Raw genomic sequence first — 22,791 nt, forward strand, 5'->3', positions numbered from 1 at the left:
ATGCACAAAAGAATAACACAAAATGATTTAACATATTTGCTAGAGAAAACTGACAACTTAGGACCTGAAGTTGCTTTTACTTCTGAATCTAAAGCCAAAAAATTTATTAGATTAAATAAAATTTAAACTTGTTAATTAAACTTAATAACAGAAATAATCTAAAATAAATAATAAATTTATACTTAATATAGCTTATATATTTGAGGGTCAATTTTACACTATTTGTTATAATAGAAGGACAAGAGACACGACTTAAGCTTTTCCATCGTGACTTTGCATATATATACGGAAATGATCCACTGACACCAGTCCTCATTATAGTGTTTGTCTCACCGATTTTTTTTACAACCACATATATCAAAGATGCCTTCGTTTTTGCCTTAATCTTAGATTAAGATATTTACTATAAAGTAAATTTAAAGATTTTGCACAATCTCTTTTAAGATTCGTATTTCGTTTTGTCAATTAATTGGCGTCGCTAGCAAATTTAACAAATTGTAAGTTTCGTTTGTATTATGCATAACATCTTGACATGCTTTATATTATTTTGATCAATCTATGTTTCTTTAAAAAATAACTATAGGATATTCATCCTACCTGCAAAGCAATACAAAGTATTGCGACGGAATTGCCCCAATGATCCTTCTAGTCAGCGCATGATTCTATCTTTTGAATTTCAATGGTCCGAGTTCTATGCCCTTTTAATATAATTGTTTTATTTATTGCTTTTCTTTTTTAGATTGATCACATTTTATTTTCTTTTAAATTAACTTTTGCATCACATATGTATTGAAATTTAAAATTATTAGCACTAAAAATTAGTGATTTATCAAAATATCAGTTGATGTCACTTGATAAAATTGCTAATGAATATTTATTCCATGCTCTTTTTCCTAAATGCACGACACTGAGCAGTCAGTCCAGCTTGGCTTCAAACGAAGAACATCACACACCACGGCGCTTAGAAATGTTTGTATGATTTTGCTGTTTTGTGGTCAAATTGAATGTAGCATTTTAAAATCAATCAGTGAATGTTTTTATCTATTTTTTAGGACATACACCGATTGCAATAAGTCACAATTTTACCATACCATGAAAACAAAAATTACTTATTATCTATTTTGCTATCTAAATACATATTTTGAATGCCAGATTTTTAATTTGTCTCGATCTGATCATGCAAAGAAGCTTGAAGTTTGCGTTCTTTATTTTTAATTTCCAGTTCAGTTATAAAGCATGTTCCTTAATTTTAAATCTTAAGCGAATTTCTTTTTTTTTCTTTTTCAATTAAATAAATTTAGAAGGCAGTTAAATTCAACAAGGGACAACCAACCTCAAGTGCCAGAAGGTTCCCAAATGTGCGTATGCTTCGTTTTAGATTCATTGTGTCTATTTTATTAATATTTGAATTACAATATGTAGATGTATCTCATCAGCAGGTAAATTTCATATTTTATATTGCTTTTATTCCATTTGAAATACTATAAACCAACTTTTTTTCGGTTACGAGAAATTTTCGTGAAGTTTGCGAGATCCTCGTGATCACGAATTATTTCTTGCCGCAAACTGGTCCCTTAAGTGTATTTGTCTATTCTGTCTATTCCAAAAGGGTTTTGATCGCGAAAATTTATCGTCGTGAACAAGTTTATCCCTAGTAAATGGTGAAATAAAGTCATCTAGAAGAAAAGTTGGTTTACAGTAGATGTAATTTGTATTAAAATGTTATCTTAAATTTCAGGTATCAAGCCAGAGTACAAACTTTTGGGATTACTTCAACAGAAAATGCTTCCCTTAAACCATCAGACTTAAAAAAGAAACCTCCGGTTCCTGAGAAGCCAAAGTTGGAAAGACCTAGTATTAAAACAGGAGAGGTAAAAAAAAATTTAAAAATGTATTATTCAGTCATATAAGCTCACTAAATACAGATACATGTAAAAAAAAAAAGATACGATTTCAAATTGAAATGTAGGTGTGGTTGCATATTTTTATTATCAATTTGCTGTTCAGTAACTTTATAAACAAGTCATAACGAAGGATATGGAGATAACAAACAGTATTCAATATCACTGTCCATAGAACAATACTTAAAAGGAGCAGAGCAAAAACGGACCTCCGAAACATCAGAGGTGGGATCAGGTGCCATAGAGGAGTGAGCATCCCCTGTGGCGTCGGTAGTCCAGTGGTTAAGGTGCCAGACTCCAAACCGAAAGGTTGTGAGTTTGAATCCTGGCCGCGACAAGCCGACGTTGTGTCCTTGGGAAAGGCACTTTACACGAATTTCCTCACTCCACTCAAGTGTAAAACGAGTACCTGGCTATAGACAGTGACCGATATTGTCAGAATGTTAGTGTTCTAGCGCTGATAACGGCAGCTTGCACTGAAAAGATTCTGGATTGTTTAGGTCTGCTGGGGTAATAATGCATTGTAAAGCGCTTTGAGTAGCATTTATGCTAGAAAGGCGCTATATAAATACGATCATTATCATCATTATTATTATTGACCGGTCACACAATCCGTGTGCTCCTTGTTATGATCAGGTAATAACGGAAAAATCCGTTGTCAATTCAGTCTATAAATAATATAGAAAATAAAGCGTCCTACGATTAAACATATAAATTACTGCGCAGAAAACTCATTTTAAGTTTTAATTTGTGATCTTTAAAGAAAGTGTAGAATGGACAGATTGTCTGTGCCATAATTGCGACGCAGCGCAATTAAGGTTACAAATAGAGATATCTCTGATTTTTTTAAGATAAAAAATACATACTTTATTAGGATGATCGATTCTTTCTAGGACTTCACTGATATAAGAAAAATGTAATGTGGTTCAAATCTACATGTTGGGGACATTTAAATTTTATATTTAGACTTGAAATAAATGTAGTTTTACTCGAAATGTATTCCTCTCAAATGCAAATGTAAGTAAAAAACTACAATATTAAAGAGTTAATTGGGAAATGAACTTTTTGTTGGTACGTGATCAAATCTACTGTGAAGCCCTTCACGTGACCAACTAAAAGTTCCTTTCCCAGAGAACTGTTTAACATTGTTGTTTATTTCCTAAGCGATTTCAAGTTCCAAGTGACTTCATTCTCTCCTAATTTAAATGCATCACCTTACAGCACCTAATAAATATGCACATGTACAATGTATGTCATCAAATATATCAAAGGTGGTAAATTCAAAGGTCAACAAGTTTAATTATTTGAAAAGTTTAACGTTTAATCATATTTTAAGGATAAAAACATGTAAGTTAAATGGAAGAATTTTGTAAATGTTAGTCACAATTTTTAAAAGTGTCTACACAATTTCACTAATAAAATAATACATATTAAACCATTCATAAGCTATTTTTGCTATGTGTTCTTATCTTTTTTTTACATTCAGAACTTTGAAAAAAAGGCCGAAGACCAAAAAGCGCTCTCTGGCAGTAGCCCAACCAGGTATTTTTTTTATTAATATGACCATATTCACACGTCAGACTTAATGTCAATATGGGAGACTGCACAAACTTATACAATGTAAATCTGACTGAAATTACATACGCATGGGAGATGTAAGTATTTTCAGGCAAATGTACGTAACGAGACCAACATGAGTAAACTTCTTGGATGTTCTGGATGTTAAACATAAATATGTAATACATTCACTATTTTTGTGGAAAAAATCAATCAATTGATAATTAGAAGATAATTCTTTACTGTGATTCTGGGTGAAAATATCCTGTCTCAATTTAGGATCCTATTTTCTAACCTAATGTATAAATCGTCTATAAATTACTTAAATCATTATAATCCAATTCATTTGTCCTAATATCTTCGTTAAAATAAGCTTGAAATTTGCATTGTCTATGATAATTTTACTATCCAGTTAAGTTATTGGGCTTCTTTGTTTTATTTCTTAAGTCAAATTGTCAATTTTTGTTCTTCAATTTAATTATTTAGAAGGCAGTTAAATTTAACTACGGACAACCAACCTCAAATACCACAGCGCTCTCAAATGTGAGAATGCTTTGATTTGTTTTTTTTGTGTCTATTTTTATCAATGTTTGAATTAGATAAATCTCATCATTGGGCAAAATTGATAATATTTATTGCCTTCATTCAATACGAAATAAATGTCAGTTGCAGGACATACAACGAATGAAATAAGTCAAAATTTTACAAAAGTGTAAAAGTGTAAAAGTTATATTCAGTTCTTACCTATTTTAACAATCTAATTACATACTTTGATTGCCATATATTTTTATTTCTCCCGATCTGTTCATGAAAATAAACTTAAACTTTTCATTTTCTATGATATTTTTATCTTCCAGTTAAGTAATTTAACTTGTTTTTTTATTTTTAAAGTAGATTTATCTTTTTTCTCTTCAAATTCATTAATTTAGACGGCAGTTAACAACGGAAAACCAACCTCAAAAATGTTCTGAAATGTGTGTATGCTTCCTTTTGAATTCATTGGGTCTGTTTAAATTAAATATATTTCATCATCAGGTTAAATTGATAATTTTTATTGCTATCACTCGATATGGAATAAATATCATTTGTCTTAAAGGAAATCTTAAAATTTAGGACTCAGGCACAAGTACATGTATCAACGTTGGGGTCTGCCTCAACAGAAACTGTTCCTATAAAGCAACGTCCAATACCCAAGAGACGAACGTTGGAACGACCTAGAATGAAAGCAGAGGAGGTAAAAATTAGGACAGTATCCAGTTTAGCTAGGACTATCAGTAAGGCGTGGCATTCTTGACGTTTTATGATTAGCTTATGATATTTACACATCTTTCCTTCACTGGGATAAAAATGCGGGAAAATGCCAATTAGTGTATCGAATAACCAGTAACATATCGTCTCGTCCGGCAAAGAGTTGGAGCTTAAGTGGTCTCATCGTTGTAAACAAAATTTAAGTACCTGATGTTGTCAATTTTCTTAATCAACGAGAATATAATCATCATTTGATAAACGCTAAACATTATTACGTAGCACCGAGAATGCCACGCCTAACCAAAAGTCCAAACGTATCTGAAAATAGTTTTAAACATTACACAAAATAAGTCATCTAATGTCACCAGATACAGATACATGAAGTGGGATGATACAAAATCAAATTGAAATGGGGGCTAGGTGCATATCTTATTGTCAATTTGCTGCTCAAAAATTTTATAAACACTTCATAATTTGAGGCGTCTTACACGTACATTGCTTCTGCAGAAAACATATTTTTTGTATTATTTTTTGGTCTTAAACGAATTTGACAATAAGAAAGTGTTGAATTAACCGTTTTTCCGGGCAGTAATTACAAGTGAAAGAAACGCTTACATTTTTTAAATACATGTTCCAAACAATGCATCAAATGTTTGTGCTATATGTCCTTATTTGTTTATTTTTTGCCAAACAGACTGAAGAACAAAAAGGTGGAGCTATATGTATCAGCAAACCATCCAGGTATTAATTTATCGATATGACCATATCCACACGCACAACATAATGGTTCTTTTGGAAGAATGCACAAATTTATGTTAGGTATATCTGACTGTAATTAATAAAACATGGACTATGTAAGTTCAGTCAGATATACATCACAGTTACAAAGTAAACTTTCTGATTGTTCTGAAAATTAAAGTTAATCGTGTGCCTAGTTCATTTTATTATACCTCTGTTTATTTTTTCTATATAAAAATAAGACGAATAAACATGTTATTTTTCTAAACAGTCTCTACCGTGAAATAGTTTTTGTGCTATTTGCCCATGGTGAATAGTGCTCAAACTATTCAACGGCAGCATTTGATTTCCCTCGCTTTTCATCTCTGAAAAACTTCTGATTTTTACATGGATTGTGACGCGTATATATTATGACGTAACAAAAGTTAAGTCAGCACCGGTATAATATGGAATATCATAATTGTGTGTACCCTGGACTTCCAAAAGTTAACAAAAGTTAAGTCAGTATCGGTATAATAAAACACCTATTTACTGACTATTCGGACAATAGCAAGTTTATCGTCCCCCTCGACAGCACACTATTTAGTTTAACTAATAGTTTGCTGTCTTGGGGAACGATAAACTTGCTATTGTCCTCATAGCCAGTAAATAGGTGTATAATATACTTCTTGTAAATAAAAAATCAAATAATAATCATGGGATTTTAAAACTGTTATTCTGATTCCTTCAGTAAAAATCATAGTACCCTGCAATTTGGAGTTAATATGTTTGTGTGACCTTGTATAAGTCGATACTTAAATAGCTTAGAATGATAGAAATGCGTGTATGATATTAAAGATTTTGGTTAAACAGAAAAAATAACCACCAAAAGGATTTCATTGCGGCGGATAGAGTGTTTTTACATTTGATTTTAATTGAATAATATCAAAAAGGGATAACTATTCAAGGACAGGATAGGTTTTTTAAAATGGGTATGATCCGTTTATACATACATGTAATAAGACATGGAAATAATTCTATATAGAGGGGTTGTTCGAAACGTTCATGGATGCTGTCAATCTTTGTTATACTTATTCAAGAAATTAAAAATAAGCATAATTGCATGTGGAAAAATATTTTTTATATGTGAAGTTTCGTTTCGTGCAGAATTTTCTAATGAATGAAAAGTTGTTCTAATTTTCATGGAATTTAGGAAGAAAAATGTCCCTTAACCTCTTTCTTACGCTTCAGAAATTATATCTACAAATTGAATTTGTTTTTTCTATAAATAAGATGTCATACAAATACATATATATATATATATATGCATATGCAACACTGAAGAAATGATTTTTCTAATTTGATTCCTGATCCTGTGGTTGATTTATTCAATAAATGAAGTAGTACAGCAATAAACAAGGCAGGTCAACAAGTTCCAGACGTTAAAAGTCACATCGACAGTGATCAAATTAAAAAGGTAAGACAAAAGTCAAAAGAGAAAATTTTCATCGTATTCTTATTTGTTTGCAATTGGTAAGTTTAATGGACGACAATGAACTGCGTCGGATATTGCTAACCTTTTTTTTTTACATTTGAACAGCAGTTCAAGGGATTCGCAGCATACGTAGTTCAGATAGGACATAGATTGTTCATCAATGTTTCTTTTGCATTTAACTACTATAATAATCCCAAGAAATAGCTTCATATTGAAGTTAGTTGGCAATTTATTAATCTAGTATCTTAACCAAGTAAGACAGATCATTTAACAATACGTAGGGGGATCGGACACATGCCTTGAATTGGACAACAGTAAGGCTACACTAACTTTTCAGAACATCAGAGATTTGAAAAAAATATTACATGTTTATCTTTTAACTTTACTAAGTAACATTTAACTGTTAAAACACTCCCTCCCAGCCATTCAATTACAAGATTGCAAGGCTGCCCTAAACAACAATTGCAGCTTAATTTCTACGATACAATAGGTTAATCAATCGCGATCTGAGCTAAGGCATTTTTAAATGCCTGTTTTTCAGATGAATAGGTAGATTTTTTTTTAACTTGGCGCATTGAAGTAACCGTTGGACTTCCGGTTTAAGGACTATTATCTATGCATATAATACTTAAGACCCCGTTGAGGCGTTATGTAGTGTATTATTGCATCACCAGCTCTCCATCACCTTTCCTTTGAGATTTTCTAGCTAGAGCAACGGAAATGCGTACCGCATTCCAAGAATTTTAAAGGTTTTCTAAGGCAAAGCGAGGCATCTTGAATCGTTATACATTTATGCAAAGATAATTTCAATTGAAGGTTGTTCTTTTAGATGAAAGATATAAGTATATCCATATCAAAAATTCTACTGTAAGAAAGGTAGGATATTTTTCAAGTCCAATTCCCGCCTGTCCGATGCATGGTAAATAATCTATCGTGAATTCTGAGTGATTTAAAAAAAAAATGATTTTTTCTGATATTTTCCCAATAAAAAGAATACAATTGTGTCCCAAAGTCAAACTTTAATCACATACTAAATGTTTAGTTCCATTTTGATAATTTTCCGTCGATAGCAAAATCGCTAGAACTTGTTGAAGTTCAAGGGTTTCCGATGAATGGTGAATTGACACTACCACAAAAGCTTTTCTTATCTTTCGCATTAAAGAGATACACATTTTTTTCGGAATTTGCAGTGTTTCTGTGTACATTGATTCATATTTTATCAAACCAAAAATTGAAATAATAAGATTTTGTATAGAATATTGTAAAGAGAATTACTATCAAATTTAAATATGCGGCGCCTAAAGGCATCTGAAGGATTAGAAAAGCGGCAAACTATAACTATAATCAATATTGACGAAAATAATCAGACCCTTTGTTTGGACAGTTCATGCAGATTTTGGAGGAGCCAATTTAATTCTTTCTTGGTCTGCTTCAATGAAGGTTTTTTGTCACATAGTATTTTATAATAATAAGGAATTCTCCAGTGTTATTTAGATTTAAAGTGGACATTTTCTTTTGCGTCATTTATTTTTTCGGGAGTAACTCATTTGCACTTTTGGTCTCAAATCCCCGCTCAGTTCTAGTTTGTTTCCTCTTAGGTTACGCCAGGAGCCTGCATGTCACCAAACGTATTATTGTGAGACAAATTGACGACCGGACTCTTTTTCGAAGTACAACTCTATTCTCCCTATATACCAAGCAGAATATTTTATGCCCCCCCCCCAAAAAAAACCATTCTATGTAATATCTCCTTATAATTTCTTTCTTTCAGATGTCTCCATCACTGTTGAATTGTTTCACAAAAGAAAAAGGAACTCTGATTACAGAGCAAATAACTGTTAAGGTTATTGATGTTCTTCCATTAGAAAAGTACCAGAAAAGAAATGGAGAATCTCGCGAAATGTTCAGAGCTTCAGTCTGTGATGCCACCTATGTCTGTATAACCAACGTTTATGACTCAAAAAAAGTCACCATAATACAACCAAACAAAGTTCTCATACTGGAAGACTTCTATATCAGAAATGGGTAAACACTTTCAGGTTTATTTTTAATCTGGTGAATACTCAAAGCACAATCAATGTACCTGAACATGTATGCATATTACATAACATATTTATGTATAAATTTAATTATTATTTATGCTTAGATATATTCAGATACAACTGTAATTAATTCACATTTTTTCTTATTTTTCAGTGAAATTTCAATAACAAGCAAAACAAACGTATTCAAGGCAGGTGATCCACCGGAAATTCCAGATGATATCATTGATAAAGCATCATTGTTGTTGAGAGGTCTACAGTTTCCTTATAGAGGTCTATTGCGTGGTATAGCTGACTTACATAGGTACAAGTATGTTTTCCCTTTTTTAAATGGTTAATCTTTGTCAAACATAATATCTTGCAAATAATTTCTGTATACATGTACATTACATAAATGGTTATTTTAAACTTGCATTAATTGTGTGATTTTATATACATTCAAACTTTAATTTTTGTTTTGTAAAGATGTTGCATCAATGGGAGATGTCGTAAAAGGAAGTTACAAGAAAACAAATGTCCAAAATGTGGCCGGTTGTACACAGAGACTAGTTCTGAGTATGCATTTGTTGGAAAACTTTCGGTGGAGACTGACAGTGAAAATAACACTTATACTATTTTTACACCTCAGGTAGAACAGCTTTGCACAGATTTGGGTTGCAACATAAAAAGTACCTCACTGGAAGATGACATTGTCCAGAAACTCTCTGTTAATATCAAATTCAAGAAAAATGGAGAAAAAATCACAAAAATTTCAGTTGAAACATCAGTTGACGTTCATGGGTTTTAATACTGAACTTTGCACACCTGTCTCATAATTTTACAGAGTCGGTAATGGCTTCCATAGGAAACTCTGGACCTGCTAAATGGGACTTTTCCCGATTTTTTCCTGTTTGTTTTGATGCCATTCAATATTTTTAAAGTGAGCTCATTATAAATTGCAATAGAGTAGCATGCACTAAGCTTTACATACATAATTGTACACTTATATATAATTTCAGAGAGTGAGATATGGTACTTCATGAACAATCATTTTTGCCCAACTTTTAAAAAACTTAATACATTAATTTATTTTTTCATATTTCATAAAATAATGAACCCTAGTTTGGCAATCAATACCCAGTGCATATATTGTAAATTTCAGAGATTACGCCATGTATATCATAGGTGTATATTTCTTTGCTCTCCCATAACTTTATATATGTCCATAACCATGAAAATCTGAATCTACATCTTAAAAATATCATTTATTTGCTGTAAATGGTTTTCTTTTTGTTAAAATGAAGACTATAAATCAGATTGTGACATGCACTAATAACAAGGTATCAGTTAATTTACAAAATGACATTTCTTATTAATGGATGTCTTTTCAAAAAGGTAATTGAAACTAAACCATTATCCCTTTGTGAAGCCATTTTATTCATTTTTTATGTATGGTCTTCTTTTTCACTGTAGAAGAAATTACTTTGCAGATTACTTCCCTTTCTCACAACTTGAATTGCATCCATAACCAGTTGTTTAACATTTACTATGGGTCATAATTTGTTTTAAAAAACCTTCTACCACAAATTGTTTTATTGCAGAATTAAAATTGTTTTCATTGCAGTATTTCAGTGTTTTTTTTTTAGCATTTTCAACTGTCATTTGCCATTTTTAAAAGATGGTTTAATTCAAATTCATGTTATCTTAACACAAACAAGAGCTTCACAATTTCTTTTATTCGTTTCATTAGTTTTATATACTTCATTTGAATTTAAATATTATTTAATATTACTCAATATTTTGTTGTTTAAGGTAGTTCTATACTCGACACTAAATGGGCTCAATATTTAAAAATCTGCTTTTATATAAGATAGACATACATCCCAGAAATTGATAGACACAAGAAAAATTATATGTCAACATGTTCGCTTTTCCGCTATAGCCTATCGGAGTATATACCCCAAAATGTAAAATACTGAAATTTTACCTATCCTATGTTTTGTTGTATATAAATTAATTTAAGTCTAAATATTCACCTTTAATACCCAAAATAGAGTAGAAACATGTTATTAAACAATAAAATATCATTGCTTTTCATGAATTATTATAAATAGATGCACTTTGTTAGGCTATTGTATCAAAATTTAATGTGAGAAAATATGCTTCCCAGAACAATCTCGGTCATTTAAAAAATATTATGGACTCAAACTTCGTAAATTTGCATTATTTCTACTAAATTATATTTAAGAAAAATAATAAGCTTAAAAAAATTTTATGTTGACGCATTACTTTTCGTGGTATGAGCTCTACACTAAAGGTACCCCCCTATTTTCTTTCTTCCAGAAGTAATGAATTGCCACATATTTCTGTAATACTGTTATGTTTGAGTGTATACTAGTATTACCAAGCTAGTACATTATCTAAAACAATAATTATACACATCCAAAACCTATTGTCCCTAAAATTTATCTTATTTTACTCGAAAAAAAAATAAAAATAAAACACACTTGTCTTTATATTGGAGACGATGAAAATGAAAGTAATTCACTGATTCTCAGAAACTGGATGATTTTGTTACAGAAAGTAACAAAGTATGCTGCAAGTGAATCAATTTTTCTCAAATACTTATTCAAAAGATAATTTTGCATTGGGATTCGTGGGTCAGCAGGTTGGGGGAGGGGGGTACGTGTTTTATGCAATAATTATTTTTTAAAGTAAATTTTGTAATGTTTGATTAGTAAAATCCATAAATTTTCTAAGTCAAATCGTAGTCATTACTTTTCTTCCGAATTATCACTATTAGGTTCAACTTGGCCGCCGACAATCGTCGCCTCGATAGTTTGATACAGTCATGTTCTGATGTAGAATGTATATGGTCTGTGTTTTCGACGCGGCATATCAAACATGCATCATTCACAGAAATATCGTTTTATTACCTAATTATTTCTGTCAACCAAAAGTTGTTCCCAGCCTTTTCTTTTTAATTAATTTATCATTAAACTGTACAATATGTGTTTGTTGACGCGACCGACTTCGAGCAAAATCGTTACTGGATATTTAAAACGCTAAGTAAAAGTCAAACCAATATAGTTAAAAACTCTCATCTCGGAAAAAGGACGCGCGGTTCCGGTTTTACTATTCGTAAATGACGTAGTGCGAGTATAGACCTACTTTAAATATTTTCCACTAAATGAACTTTTGTATCAGTGTTTAAGAGGCACACAATATATTAACATATCTTTTTTTCATATTCCTTTCGTTTTTCTCATGCGCTTCTAATGAAAACACAGCCAATTGTGCCTAACGTTAATTTAACATGTAAATAACGTCAATTTAATGTTAAATATCTAACGTTCAATACATAAAGTTAACGTTAAATAATTAACTTTAAATTAACGTTATTTTCATGTTAAACTAATGTTAAGCGTTAAATAAACGTTAATTAGTTCACACTAATTTGCCGTTAAAATGCATAAAAATAGTGTGCATATTTTTTGGAATTTCCTTCCTATTCTTCCAAAAAAATACATGATCTTGCATCATAGCAGAAGCTTAACTGATACTACATGTAATCATAATTATTTCTCTAAAGGTACACCTGAAGCTCATCAATTTTGCACTTTTCCATGTAGCACTGCAGAAAGCTAGGCTTGCGTGTTGACTTCATCCTTGGTGTCACTTTCTTTTCAATTTGAATATATCGTAAAGGATAAAGGGACCCATCAGCTCTTTCAACAAAATATCTAAAATTCTGAGCATTGCCTCCGATTTCAAATTTTCTGAAGAAAAGAGAAAAACACCTATTCATCCATTAATACTCTTGATCAGGCATATTCAATACAATGCTACAAATCTTTCTTTTTTTCAATCTGAAAAAGAAGGGAGGCAAACACATATATTAGAATAATTGTATGAAAATAAAATACTTCTGCAATACATTGACAACTCAAATTTGTCTCAAAAATATAATGAATGAAACAAGAGGTCCATTGGCCACATCCCTCGGCTGAGTACATGGGCTAGCTTAAAACACAAATCAGTTAAGTATTGAGAAGCTTACTTTATGCTTATTGGGGGAGGGGGATTTGAATTTTCAATTACTTGAAAATGTCACTAATACAATACAGCATACATATATAATTTTGCAATAGTTGAAAAGAAGATTTTTAAAGATTTTTCCAACACATTACCTGATCTCCTATTGTGAACCCTTGCTAACCCCCCAATCCCCAGGGCATTGAATAAATTTAAATTTTTACTACTTGCAGATCATGTCAATTTGACAAAACAATTTTTTTCTGTTCTGGAGAAGACTCTTATTCCTATGTTTTCTTATGCAAGTTTGTGATCCCCCATTGTGGCCACACCTTAACCCCAGGGTCATGATTTGAACAAATTGAATACACATTTAGTACCTTTGGATGCTTCCACATCACGTCATGAGATTAATCATTCCTGTCCAAATGGTTCTGAAGAAGATTTTTAAAAGGTTTTTCCTATATGCATTCGTATGTGAAATTTTGGTCGGCCATTGTGGCCCCATCCTACGCCCGGGGGTCATGATTTGATCAAATTTGAATCAACACTACCTGATGATGATTCCACATAAGTTCGGAGAAGAGTTTAAAAAGGTTTTTCCTATGCATTCCTATGTAAAACTTTGGAACAAATTTGAATCTACACTACAGAGGTCTGACATCATAAAGGGTCGACACGCATTCAGTGTCTTCTATACATGCAATTGGTTTTGAAAAAATATGCATTTCGCATGTTAAAAGCCACAAACAGCGAGATCAGGCAAATATAAAGTATGAATAAGTCACAAATGAAAATATAAGTAATAAGGTATCATTTTTAAACATCCAACAGGCTATAAATAATACGGGTTAGTATGAGAGTAAATTCATTATAAAGCCCTTCATGACCAACCAGGATTTATGTCCGGATAGATGTTTAAAAATACCTTATTTCTTAAATAAGACTGAAAGTCCATTGTGCCCTCCCCCCTCTCAAGGTTGAAGAGGTTTGAAAGTACACTATCTGAGAATGCTTCCATTTAAGTTGCATCTTTCCTGGCCCAGTGGTTCTTGAGAAGAAGTTGGAAATGTGAAAATTAACAGATGGACAGACAAACGCCAAACAAAAATGTGATCTGAAAAGTTTACTTGAGCTTTTGGCTCAGGTGAACTAAAAAGCTACTAGTATTTAAAAACTATATACTTCCATATATATTGATATACATATAGAGACAGGCAAACAGACATTGTGTTTCCAGTATACTTTCAAAAAAATTAGTGATGACATATTAAATGGGTTTAAATATTTGATATGTGTTCAAAATAAATGCACTTTACCTGGTATTTTGAAGATTGCTTAAGGTGATGAAATATATTCACTTTCTTGAGATTATCATGTTCATGTCAGCAGGACTTTATACTGAGTTAACCTACAATTATATAAAAAAAAAATAATTAAAAATCATTTATTTGAAATGTAATATTTTCAACACATATGATATTCATATATAGATAGAAACCATAATATTTTATGTGCAGCATCTGATTCAAAGCAAACTTTTAGTACAGTGAAAGCAACTTGGCTTTATATTTGTCTCTTTAGCATAACTCTAGATCAATTTATAAAATTTTTCCAAATGAAAACTATATATACACTATGTGTATACTATTTTATAAATAACCTTTATTCCTGCATGTTTATCCTGAAAAAAACATCAATTCAAGGAGGCACAAAGGAATGGTATATAGAGGCTGTAGTCTGCTCTTTTCTCCATGTCCTGCATACAACTATCTTTTCTGTATTATGCAGTAAAAGAAAAAAATCTTGATTTAATAATGCTTTTAAAATGTTTCTGAACAAAATATTGAAAAGTGTCAAGTAGTGACAAGTAATTAACTGGTATTTTAAAAAATCAGATGGGGTGTGTTAATGTAAATTTCACTGTCAAAACATTTACTCTGGGAATTGTTTACATTTTGTTCCACTTTCAATACCTGTTTTAAGTTCCACTGGCATTATAATTTAGGCAGCTGGGTTCTTCCGAGTCTCGACGACAAAGTCCGATTTGATCCATTTCAGAACATAGGGGCTTGTCTTCCGGACTGATAAATGTAAAATAATTTTTCAAAAATTGTTTCTACGTTAAATACATCTAAAAATTGCTTTGATAAAGATTCTGACATGATCAGGCGAGAAAAATAATGTTTTTAAAAAAAAGTACTACACCTATATACATGTACATAAACTCTCAAATTGACGCAAGCTGACATCTTGGAAAAAATACCCCTTCCCACTTCAGCACCTATTTCTGGACTCTAAGGCATTAATTTATTTAGCTGCCACAGTTTCTTCCCTACAGTGATGGTTTTTCCCAAACCCACACGTGTAACACACCCCTTACACAAACACAAAGGCACTAGTGTCGGAAATAAATTGTGTCGAAAATACTTTTTGAATCTATGGTATAATACTAACACAGCTGCTATCTTTACATGTATATATTGGGGTTAAAAAATTATTTCCGACACAAGTGCCAATAGGCATCCCCCCAAACTGGGCGGTTTTGAGTATCCACATATGGGCATCTTAATAATTATTTAAAGTCACTAAAATGATTGGCAAGTATTGTTTAAAGTTAGGTCTAAAATTCGAATAATAAAATTATTCTCGTGTTATTCTTATGAACATGAAATTAACATTAAAGAATTAACGTTAAATTTACATTAACGTGAAACTAACTTTAACTAATTAACGTTAATCTAATGTTAATATTTTGGTTCTAGTTTTTTAAGACAGAAGCCAAGCTCACTTAAAATTTAATGTTAATTTAATGTTAACATTTAATATGAAATTAATGCTAAGTTAAATTAACGTTAAAAATTAACATGAAATTAATGTTATGTTAAATTAACGTTAAAAAATGACGTTAATTCAGTGTTAACCTTCTTAATGTTAACTTAACACGAAGGTAACATTAAACATTAAACGAAGGTAACGTTTATTTAATGTTAATTGAGATTAACACTAAATAAATGTTAGGCACAAATGGCTGCATACGGATACGAATGATTCAGCTGGTCGTAGTGGGGATGGAAGTGGGTATGGGTGTGTCCCTAAACCAAATAAAAACAATTTGCGTTCCTTTTTGAATATTTACCAATCAGAGGATAGAATACAAATAAAAATGAAAGTTTAATTTTACTATTTTTTCAGACTTAGGAAAACAAAATTTGAAAGGAATAAATATTACTGATTGCCTTACTGTGAAATAATGTATTATATCTATATATATGCCAATCGTTGATCACAATCATTATTAAAATAACACCCACAGTGACATGAATCTTATGTTTTACAACTAGCAAACAATAGATCAGTTGCTTGTATGAGTATTTTTTTTCACAATTTCAGAAAACTTTATTAACATTTATATGAATTTCATTACGATGAATAGGAACCTTGGTGTGGTTTTAAACTTATTTTCAGTGTTTAAATAGTCGAATTATTTTGTGTATAATTATTTCTTCGAGGAAAAGTTGGCAATTGCAAGGAATATTTCATTTGACAATCCTCTACCAATAAACACACATATTCATATTGACTCTTTTGAAAATATCAGTCGTCTTGGATAAGTGTTGCAATGTTTGATGTATCCATCCCCCTTTAGTTCACGGCTTTTCAAAGAGAATCTCAATTAAGTCTTGTTAACATAGGATTGTCGTCTGATGGAAAGTCTGGCAGAAATCAAATGAAGTCAAAGGCAGATGGGAATTTTGGTTTATAAATAAAGGTTTACCATTTTTTTTTCTTTTTTCCGTTTAAAAAAATACATTAAGAATTTTGTTTATGTTTTAAAACTAATTGCACGTTAAGGTGCTTGGAAATATTGTCATTTTTGATAAGAAGGCATGTTTAACAAGGTTTGGTAATTTCTGGCTGTGTCAGTATAATTGAATATTGAATTGTCACTGTTTCTTTAAACTTATAATGGATTTATGCACAAAAACATTGCAAAACAATTTATATGAATCAGTTTTCTGATTTATTTTACTATCACCGTATGTAATTTAACTCCTTTAGCTACTTGCTATTAGTTACACAGTCATTTTGTGTAGAGCTGCAACTCCAAAAACAGTGGATGCGCTGAGGAAATTCAAGAATATTGGACGACTTACATTAACAAAGGAATCGAGCTATATGACTAATATATACAAACGGTTGGAAAATTCCGTGATGCACTTCAAGATCTACATAAGAATTTTTATAAAATCACATCATTATCATCATAAATACTTATATTAGATATTTGTGCGAGTTACTCTCAATGAACGCCTTTAATTTCTTCAACGTGAAAACTGTGTTTGAAGAGAAAAATTAATACATCTAAATACAAATAATACTGTTTATAGGTAAATGCATTCTTTAATTAGAAACAGTTCTTCCAGCGGAGCAGTAACGTCAGAAGATCATTGCATTGCCCCAGTTGCAGTAGTTTTAATGAGTGTGCTATGTATGGTTTGACACTGACTGATTTCACTGGAACTACATTTCATTGTCTGGACCAACTTGAATCAGATATCAACGAATATTATAAAAAAAATCGTTTAGACCCAGTCTGTGTTTACGTCCAGAAATTACATTAAGTATACCGACCAACATAACGTTGCAATCAATTCATTATTTAGATAGAAAATTTCCTGCCAATCATGGACCAAATTTATTCCTGAGATGATTTGTTTTATTATTTGAATACAATTTTGAAATGAAATTCACATGTTTGTAGACTGCTCATTGACAAATTTTCATTTACCCACCGTAATGTAAAACGATTTCTTGTTTTTTTATTATAGCATTATTATAGCATTACTCCGGGTATCGAAATGTAAACAACTGTTTTTTTTTTCGACATTCATCCTACCTATCATGCCAACTGTAGTCATTATTGTTGTGTAAAATGTAAGTCTTCATCGCATATAAAAATAAACATTGCTCTTATTTAACTTAAAGAACTATCTATTTGTTGATAGTGTACATAACTATATTGAGTGGTTTTAACTGTATTGACATGAAGGTCAAGTTTACATCAATACTATAAAATAAATAATTGTAATCCTTTCAAATACTTTTCTAAAAATAAATTACCTTGAATATTTGAAGAAGCTCTGAAACTAATTAAGCATAATTACGTTATTTCTAATCTTCTTGTAAGTTTGAAGTGTCAAAAATATTTGTTATGTTTACATGATGTCTAATAGAATCGTAAACAGCGTGATTTTATAAAGAACAATTATTATTCTTGTGAGAATTTTTCTATCAAAATAATATCTTTTAATACCTATGCAGACGGTTTCCTTTTCTGAAGAAATTCCTACATCACCCACACTAAGATATCAGTTTGACGCGTCTCTGATTTCACTGTACAAATAATCATAAGGTACCCACTAGAATTATTAAAAAATTCTTTAAAAAAAACATTTTAAATGTTCATGGCATTTCATTTTAGTTTTATTTTCCCATATATTTGACAAAAAAATATTATGTAATTATTACATGTATTATCATATTGAGGACGGTTAGATGTTTCATTTTGACTTGTCATGTTATATGACAGTCATATGATTCTATCAGTTTTATTTTCAAGGTGCAAGAGCAAAAGTAAGTTTAAAATCAAATATTTTTAAACACATTTAAATTGATGAAAGGTATTGAGATTCAATATTGAGTGTACTTTTTCATTAACAAAATCAAATTAGTACTGGTTACATGTAGCTACATATTTTATAAAAATAATTAATTTGGTTGCTAGGTTTAAACAAGATCGCAGAATTTTTCACGAAGCTTTACACTTCTAGTGTCTATATGTTAAAATTTACTTTGATCCTGTGAGAGTCTGTTCCTGCACGAAGAAGATTTATCAAAGCCCTAAAATAGCTCTCATATGTACCTGCAGGCCAATACACGACCGTATAGTTAATATAAAATCATTGAAAAATATACAAATAGGCCTTCAAATATTCTATTGGCACAAACAAATTTACAATAACTGGCAAAGGCCCAATATATAAGTGAAATCATGAAAAAGTCATTGCATCTAGGTCATTGGCGTCTTATATATCTGCAAATAATATTTCATTTAATTATTAAATACATTTTTATTCGCAGTACAGTTAAGGTGCGCAATGAAAATATCGACTAAATTTTGTATTTAAAAAATGTATTCGTAATCGGGATGGCGATAATTTTAAGTACATAATTTATATCGGATAATTGTAATTATGATTAATAACTACATATCGAGGACGATTATATTTTATATTTAGACTAGTCACGTGATGCGGCAGTCACGCGATTTTAGCACATTGACTTGAAGTATTGATGTTAGATATAAATGTCACTAGTGCAAGGGCATAACCAAGTTGAATTTCCAAGTTTAGTATATAAATATTTTCAACACGTATTGTAGTTTCTAAAAAGTGCTGCGATCCTGTCTAAATTCTGCAATTTCATTGTTAAAATTATACTTGTATGACCGAATGCTATATTTTTAGCTGGTCAGCGGCATGAAATATTGATATAATTAAATTGTTTTTAAGATTTCATCAGGATCGCAGCACTTTTCAGATACCTTAATAGTTCTATAGTTGAAATGTAAAAGCTTACTTTGATCCATAGAGTGTATGCCCTTGCACTAGATCGATTTATTAAGACCCCCCACATTACCCTCCGATGTACTTGCATACAAATATACGGCAGTGTTAATTAAATACGCAATGTATAGAAAATATATTAATAAAATAGCGAATAAGACATTAAATTCAAGTTATTAGCCCATAGAATATCTGTAAATGATATTTTATTTAATTAGAGAATACATATTTTGTTGAGAAAATATTACTTGATCTGTCTCTCACTGCACACAAACTACGTCACGTTGTAAGAAATGACGTCATATTGACAAGTGTATTGCGATCAGTGACTTGTTTATAACTTGTTTTGTGGGATTTAACTAACGACAAAACAACACGCTGTAGTAAGTTTTTATGTAGTTTGATGATTTCTTACTGGTTGAATTAGCAGATAAACTCATTTTGTAGTATTTTAAAGAAATGTTGTATGACGTATATTGTGTATGATGTCATAGTCAAGTTTTCCCGTACAAATTAGGCTCCGCCTCCTTTTTGTAACCTTAACTGTGCTGCGTTGTAAAAATATTCCTTGAACTGCCTCTATTTACATGTAACAAACTACGTCACGTTTTAAAAAAATCGCTTACATCCACATGTACAGAGTGATAAGTGAATTGCATATATCCTGATATATAGGATGTATCGAACGATAAAAAAACATGCTATAATAAGTTTTAATGTAGTTTAAATTTCTTGCATTTAAATATCAAATCATTTTACCTCTTGACACATGTACGTATATAAAGAAACATTTGTTCAAAACACTATTACCCGCTGAATAATAAAGCTACGCCCTCCAGCGTAGCAACAGTCAACATTGCTTTAAGACTGTTATATGATATATGATATGTTATATATGCTACGAGAGTTGATGTTTATGTCAACACGGCCATGGTCAAAGACGAACTATTCTGAAGTAAACTCGTAATTACGATATTTGTTGACTTAAAAAAACATTCGATTAGTTGTTTTAATTTTATTTATCAATTGATTTGACAATTTAAGTTGAACTCTTTCGAAATTCATCTCGATTACGTTCCTTTACGGTAAAATGTATTCCTACGCCGTCCAGAAATAACGAATTGTATGGAAGCCTCAAAGAGAAATAATTTAAATATTTTTAAAAACTCGATATTGGAATTATAAGAATTAAACGTTCTTTTTGAAAAATTTATCGCTGTGTAAACTCTTGACATTTTACTCACAAACTTAACATAAAAGTGCTTTGCATTTTTCTTTAGTTTGTGAGTAAAATGTCAAGAGTTAACACATCGATAAATTTTTCAAAAAGAACGTTTAATCCTATAATGTATCTGTATAAAACATCCAGTATAATATTATAAATATTGCATGTATTCTACTGTGTAGCTGCGCCTCGGTTGACCATGGTTTTCTTGGCGTGAAAATTTTCGATGTTACACTCAACTACATGCAATATTTTTATAATGTTGGCTTGCATGATTGCTGATGTAAAGAAGAAAACCTACATATAATTTATATGTATTTATTATAATCTAAGATCAGCTTCTAGCGTCATTAAAATCAATTGTTCTTTGCTTGAAATGATAAAATACATCTACATGCCTTCTCCATCTCACAATGAATAAAATGATAATTAAATCCATAGGTTGTTATTGATACTTTTCGTTAATAATGTTATATTCGATATTTTTTTTATCAATCTATCACATTTTTCCCCTATCTTGTGTAACACAAATAAATATCAAATCAAGACCCTGGAGTAGCATTATCAATTTAAGGAACGATGGTGCATCCATTTGTTTACTTAATACCGAGTGTCACGTTTAGATTGAAGCGTTTACTCAATCAAAACGCAATTACGCCTATAGCTTATAATGCAACAAAAAAGTTATGTTAATTTTTTAATGACATTTTTTTTGCATTGAATTCATTAATTTTGCGAGAAAAGTAGACTACCATATGTCCAGGGATAATTTTCCTTGACATCAATTCGAAGTCAGTTAAAGATACGTGTCACTTAAAGATTATTCAGAGATAACATGTTTTGTATAAAACTGAGGGTAGGTTAAAAGTCCAATTACACGTCAGACAGAAAGGGAGTATTTTATTTAGTTACTGTTTTTGTTCGTTAAATTGCTCTGACTAGCAAGTCTACAATACCTGGCTATCAGATTTCCTCGAAAAGAGTAAGTATCTATATCCTTGAATTATGCTTGTAAAATAATAATAATAATAATAATAATAATAATAAAATTTGTATAGCGCCCTATTTAAAATGATTTACTCTAAGGCGCTGAACAGATACTATTTCAGATATACAAGTACTGAGTAGTTAAATACAACACCATAATCATAAAAACAATAATCATAAAAACATTAGACCTAAAATCATTCTAAGAGATCGTAACTAACATAAAAGTAAGCTAAAATTATATGCTGCTAGACTAAGATCATATTGACATCACATTAAAATTTTCACACAATATTAATACAGGTTGTGCCAAAATAGATAGACTTAGGTCAATCGAACTTTATAACTTGTTCAAAAAATAAAAAATTATACGTCGTATGCTACCTTAAAAAGGTGGGTCTTAAGATCTCGTTTAAAAGCTAAAAGTGACGTCTGGAAGCGAAGAGCATCAGGTAAACCGTTCCACAAAGTTGCCGCTGCATGGTCAAAACGACGCGTTCCGTATGTCTCCGTGCGAACACGAGGTTTCACAAGATGTTTGGAGTCATACGAGCGTAGAGTTCTTGACGGTTGATAGACTGTTATGAGTTCCTTTAGGTATGATGGTGATGTCCCCTGGAGTACTTTGAAAGTGTATAAAAGGATCTTATAATATGTTCTAAATTTAACTGGAAGCCAGTGAAGATATATCAGGACTTCGGAGATATGATCATGCTTCCTAGTTCGGGTGACAATCCTTGCTGCCGTATTTTGTACTCTCTGTAGCCGTGAAATATTTGTCTCTGTGATTCCATAGAGTAGTGCATTTCCATAATCAAGTCTTGATGTAACTAGAGCGACAACTAGAGTCTTACAAGCATCTTCTGTTATGAATGGGCGAATTCGACTAATATTTCGCAGGTGGTAAAAACAGGATTTGGACACTGCGTTAATCTGAGTCTCCATGGTAGGTGATTTGTTGAAAAACACTCCCAGA

At 31.1% G+C, this 22,791-nt stretch overlaps 2 protein-coding genes across 2 annotated transcripts; both read left to right on the forward strand.

Moving 5' to 3' along the window:
- The first annotated feature begins 391 nt into the window (after positions 1 to 391).
- On the forward strand, positions 392 to 4,752 carry LOC134241703 (uncharacterized). Its single transcript, XM_062723723.1, has 6 exons — positions 392 to 969; positions 1,302 to 1,358; positions 1,739 to 1,871; positions 3,388 to 3,443; positions 3,945 to 4,001; positions 4,572 to 4,752. Exons 1-6 carry the CDS (start codon positions 845 to 847, stop codon positions 4,750 to 4,752), a joined length of 609 nt encoding a protein of 202 aa, XP_062579707.1. The 5' UTR covers positions 392 to 844.
- Positions 4,753 to 5,395: 643 nt separating this feature from the next.
- LOC134241704 (uncharacterized) lies at positions 5,396 to 9,824 on the forward strand. Its single transcript, XM_062723724.1, has 5 exons — positions 5,396 to 5,447; positions 6,825 to 6,900; positions 8,690 to 8,943; positions 9,115 to 9,270; positions 9,426 to 9,824. The coding sequence occupies exons 3-5, from the start codon at positions 8,690 to 8,692 to the stop codon at positions 9,745 to 9,747; spliced, it is 732 nt and encodes a 243-aa protein (XP_062579708.1). The 5' UTR covers positions 5,396 to 5,447; positions 6,825 to 6,900; the 3' UTR covers positions 9,748 to 9,824.
- The last annotated feature ends 12,967 nt before the right edge of the window (positions 9,825 to 22,791 follow it).

This window comes from Saccostrea cucullata, unplaced genomic scaffold (genome assembly GCF_032062105.1).
Source record: "Saccostrea cucullata isolate Sc308-1 unplaced genomic scaffold, CSIRO_AGI_Scuc_v1 ctg6590, whole genome shotgun sequence".
Classification (NCBI taxonomy): Eukaryota; Metazoa; Mollusca; class Bivalvia; order Ostreida; family Ostreidae; genus Saccostrea; species Saccostrea cuccullata.

Bases quoted from the DNA above. Each gene is read 5' to 3' on its own strand.
- LOC134241703 (XM_062723723.1), top strand. From the start codon at position 845: ATGTCACTTGATAAAATTGCTAATGAATATTTATTCCATGCTCTTTTT. The intron at 1,359-1,738 runs GTGCGTATGCTT...CTTAAATTTCAG, and splicing joins GTGCCAGAAGGTTCCCAAAT to GTATCAAGCCAGAGTACAAA. The intron at 4,002-4,571 runs GTGAGAATGCTT...CTTAAAATTTAG, and splicing joins ATACCACAGCGCTCTCAAAT to GACTCAGGCACAAGTACATG.
- LOC134241704 (XM_062723724.1), top strand. From the start codon at position 8,690: ATGTCTCCATCACTGTTGAATTGTTTCACAAAAGAAAAAGGAACTCTG. The intron at 8,944-9,114 runs GTAAACACTTTC...CTTATTTTTCAG, and splicing joins GACTTCTATATCAGAAATGG to TGAAATTTCAATAACAAGCA. The intron at 9,271-9,425 runs GTATGTTTTCCC...TGTTTTGTAAAG, and splicing joins GCTGACTTACATAGGTACAA to ATGTTGCATCAATGGGAGAT.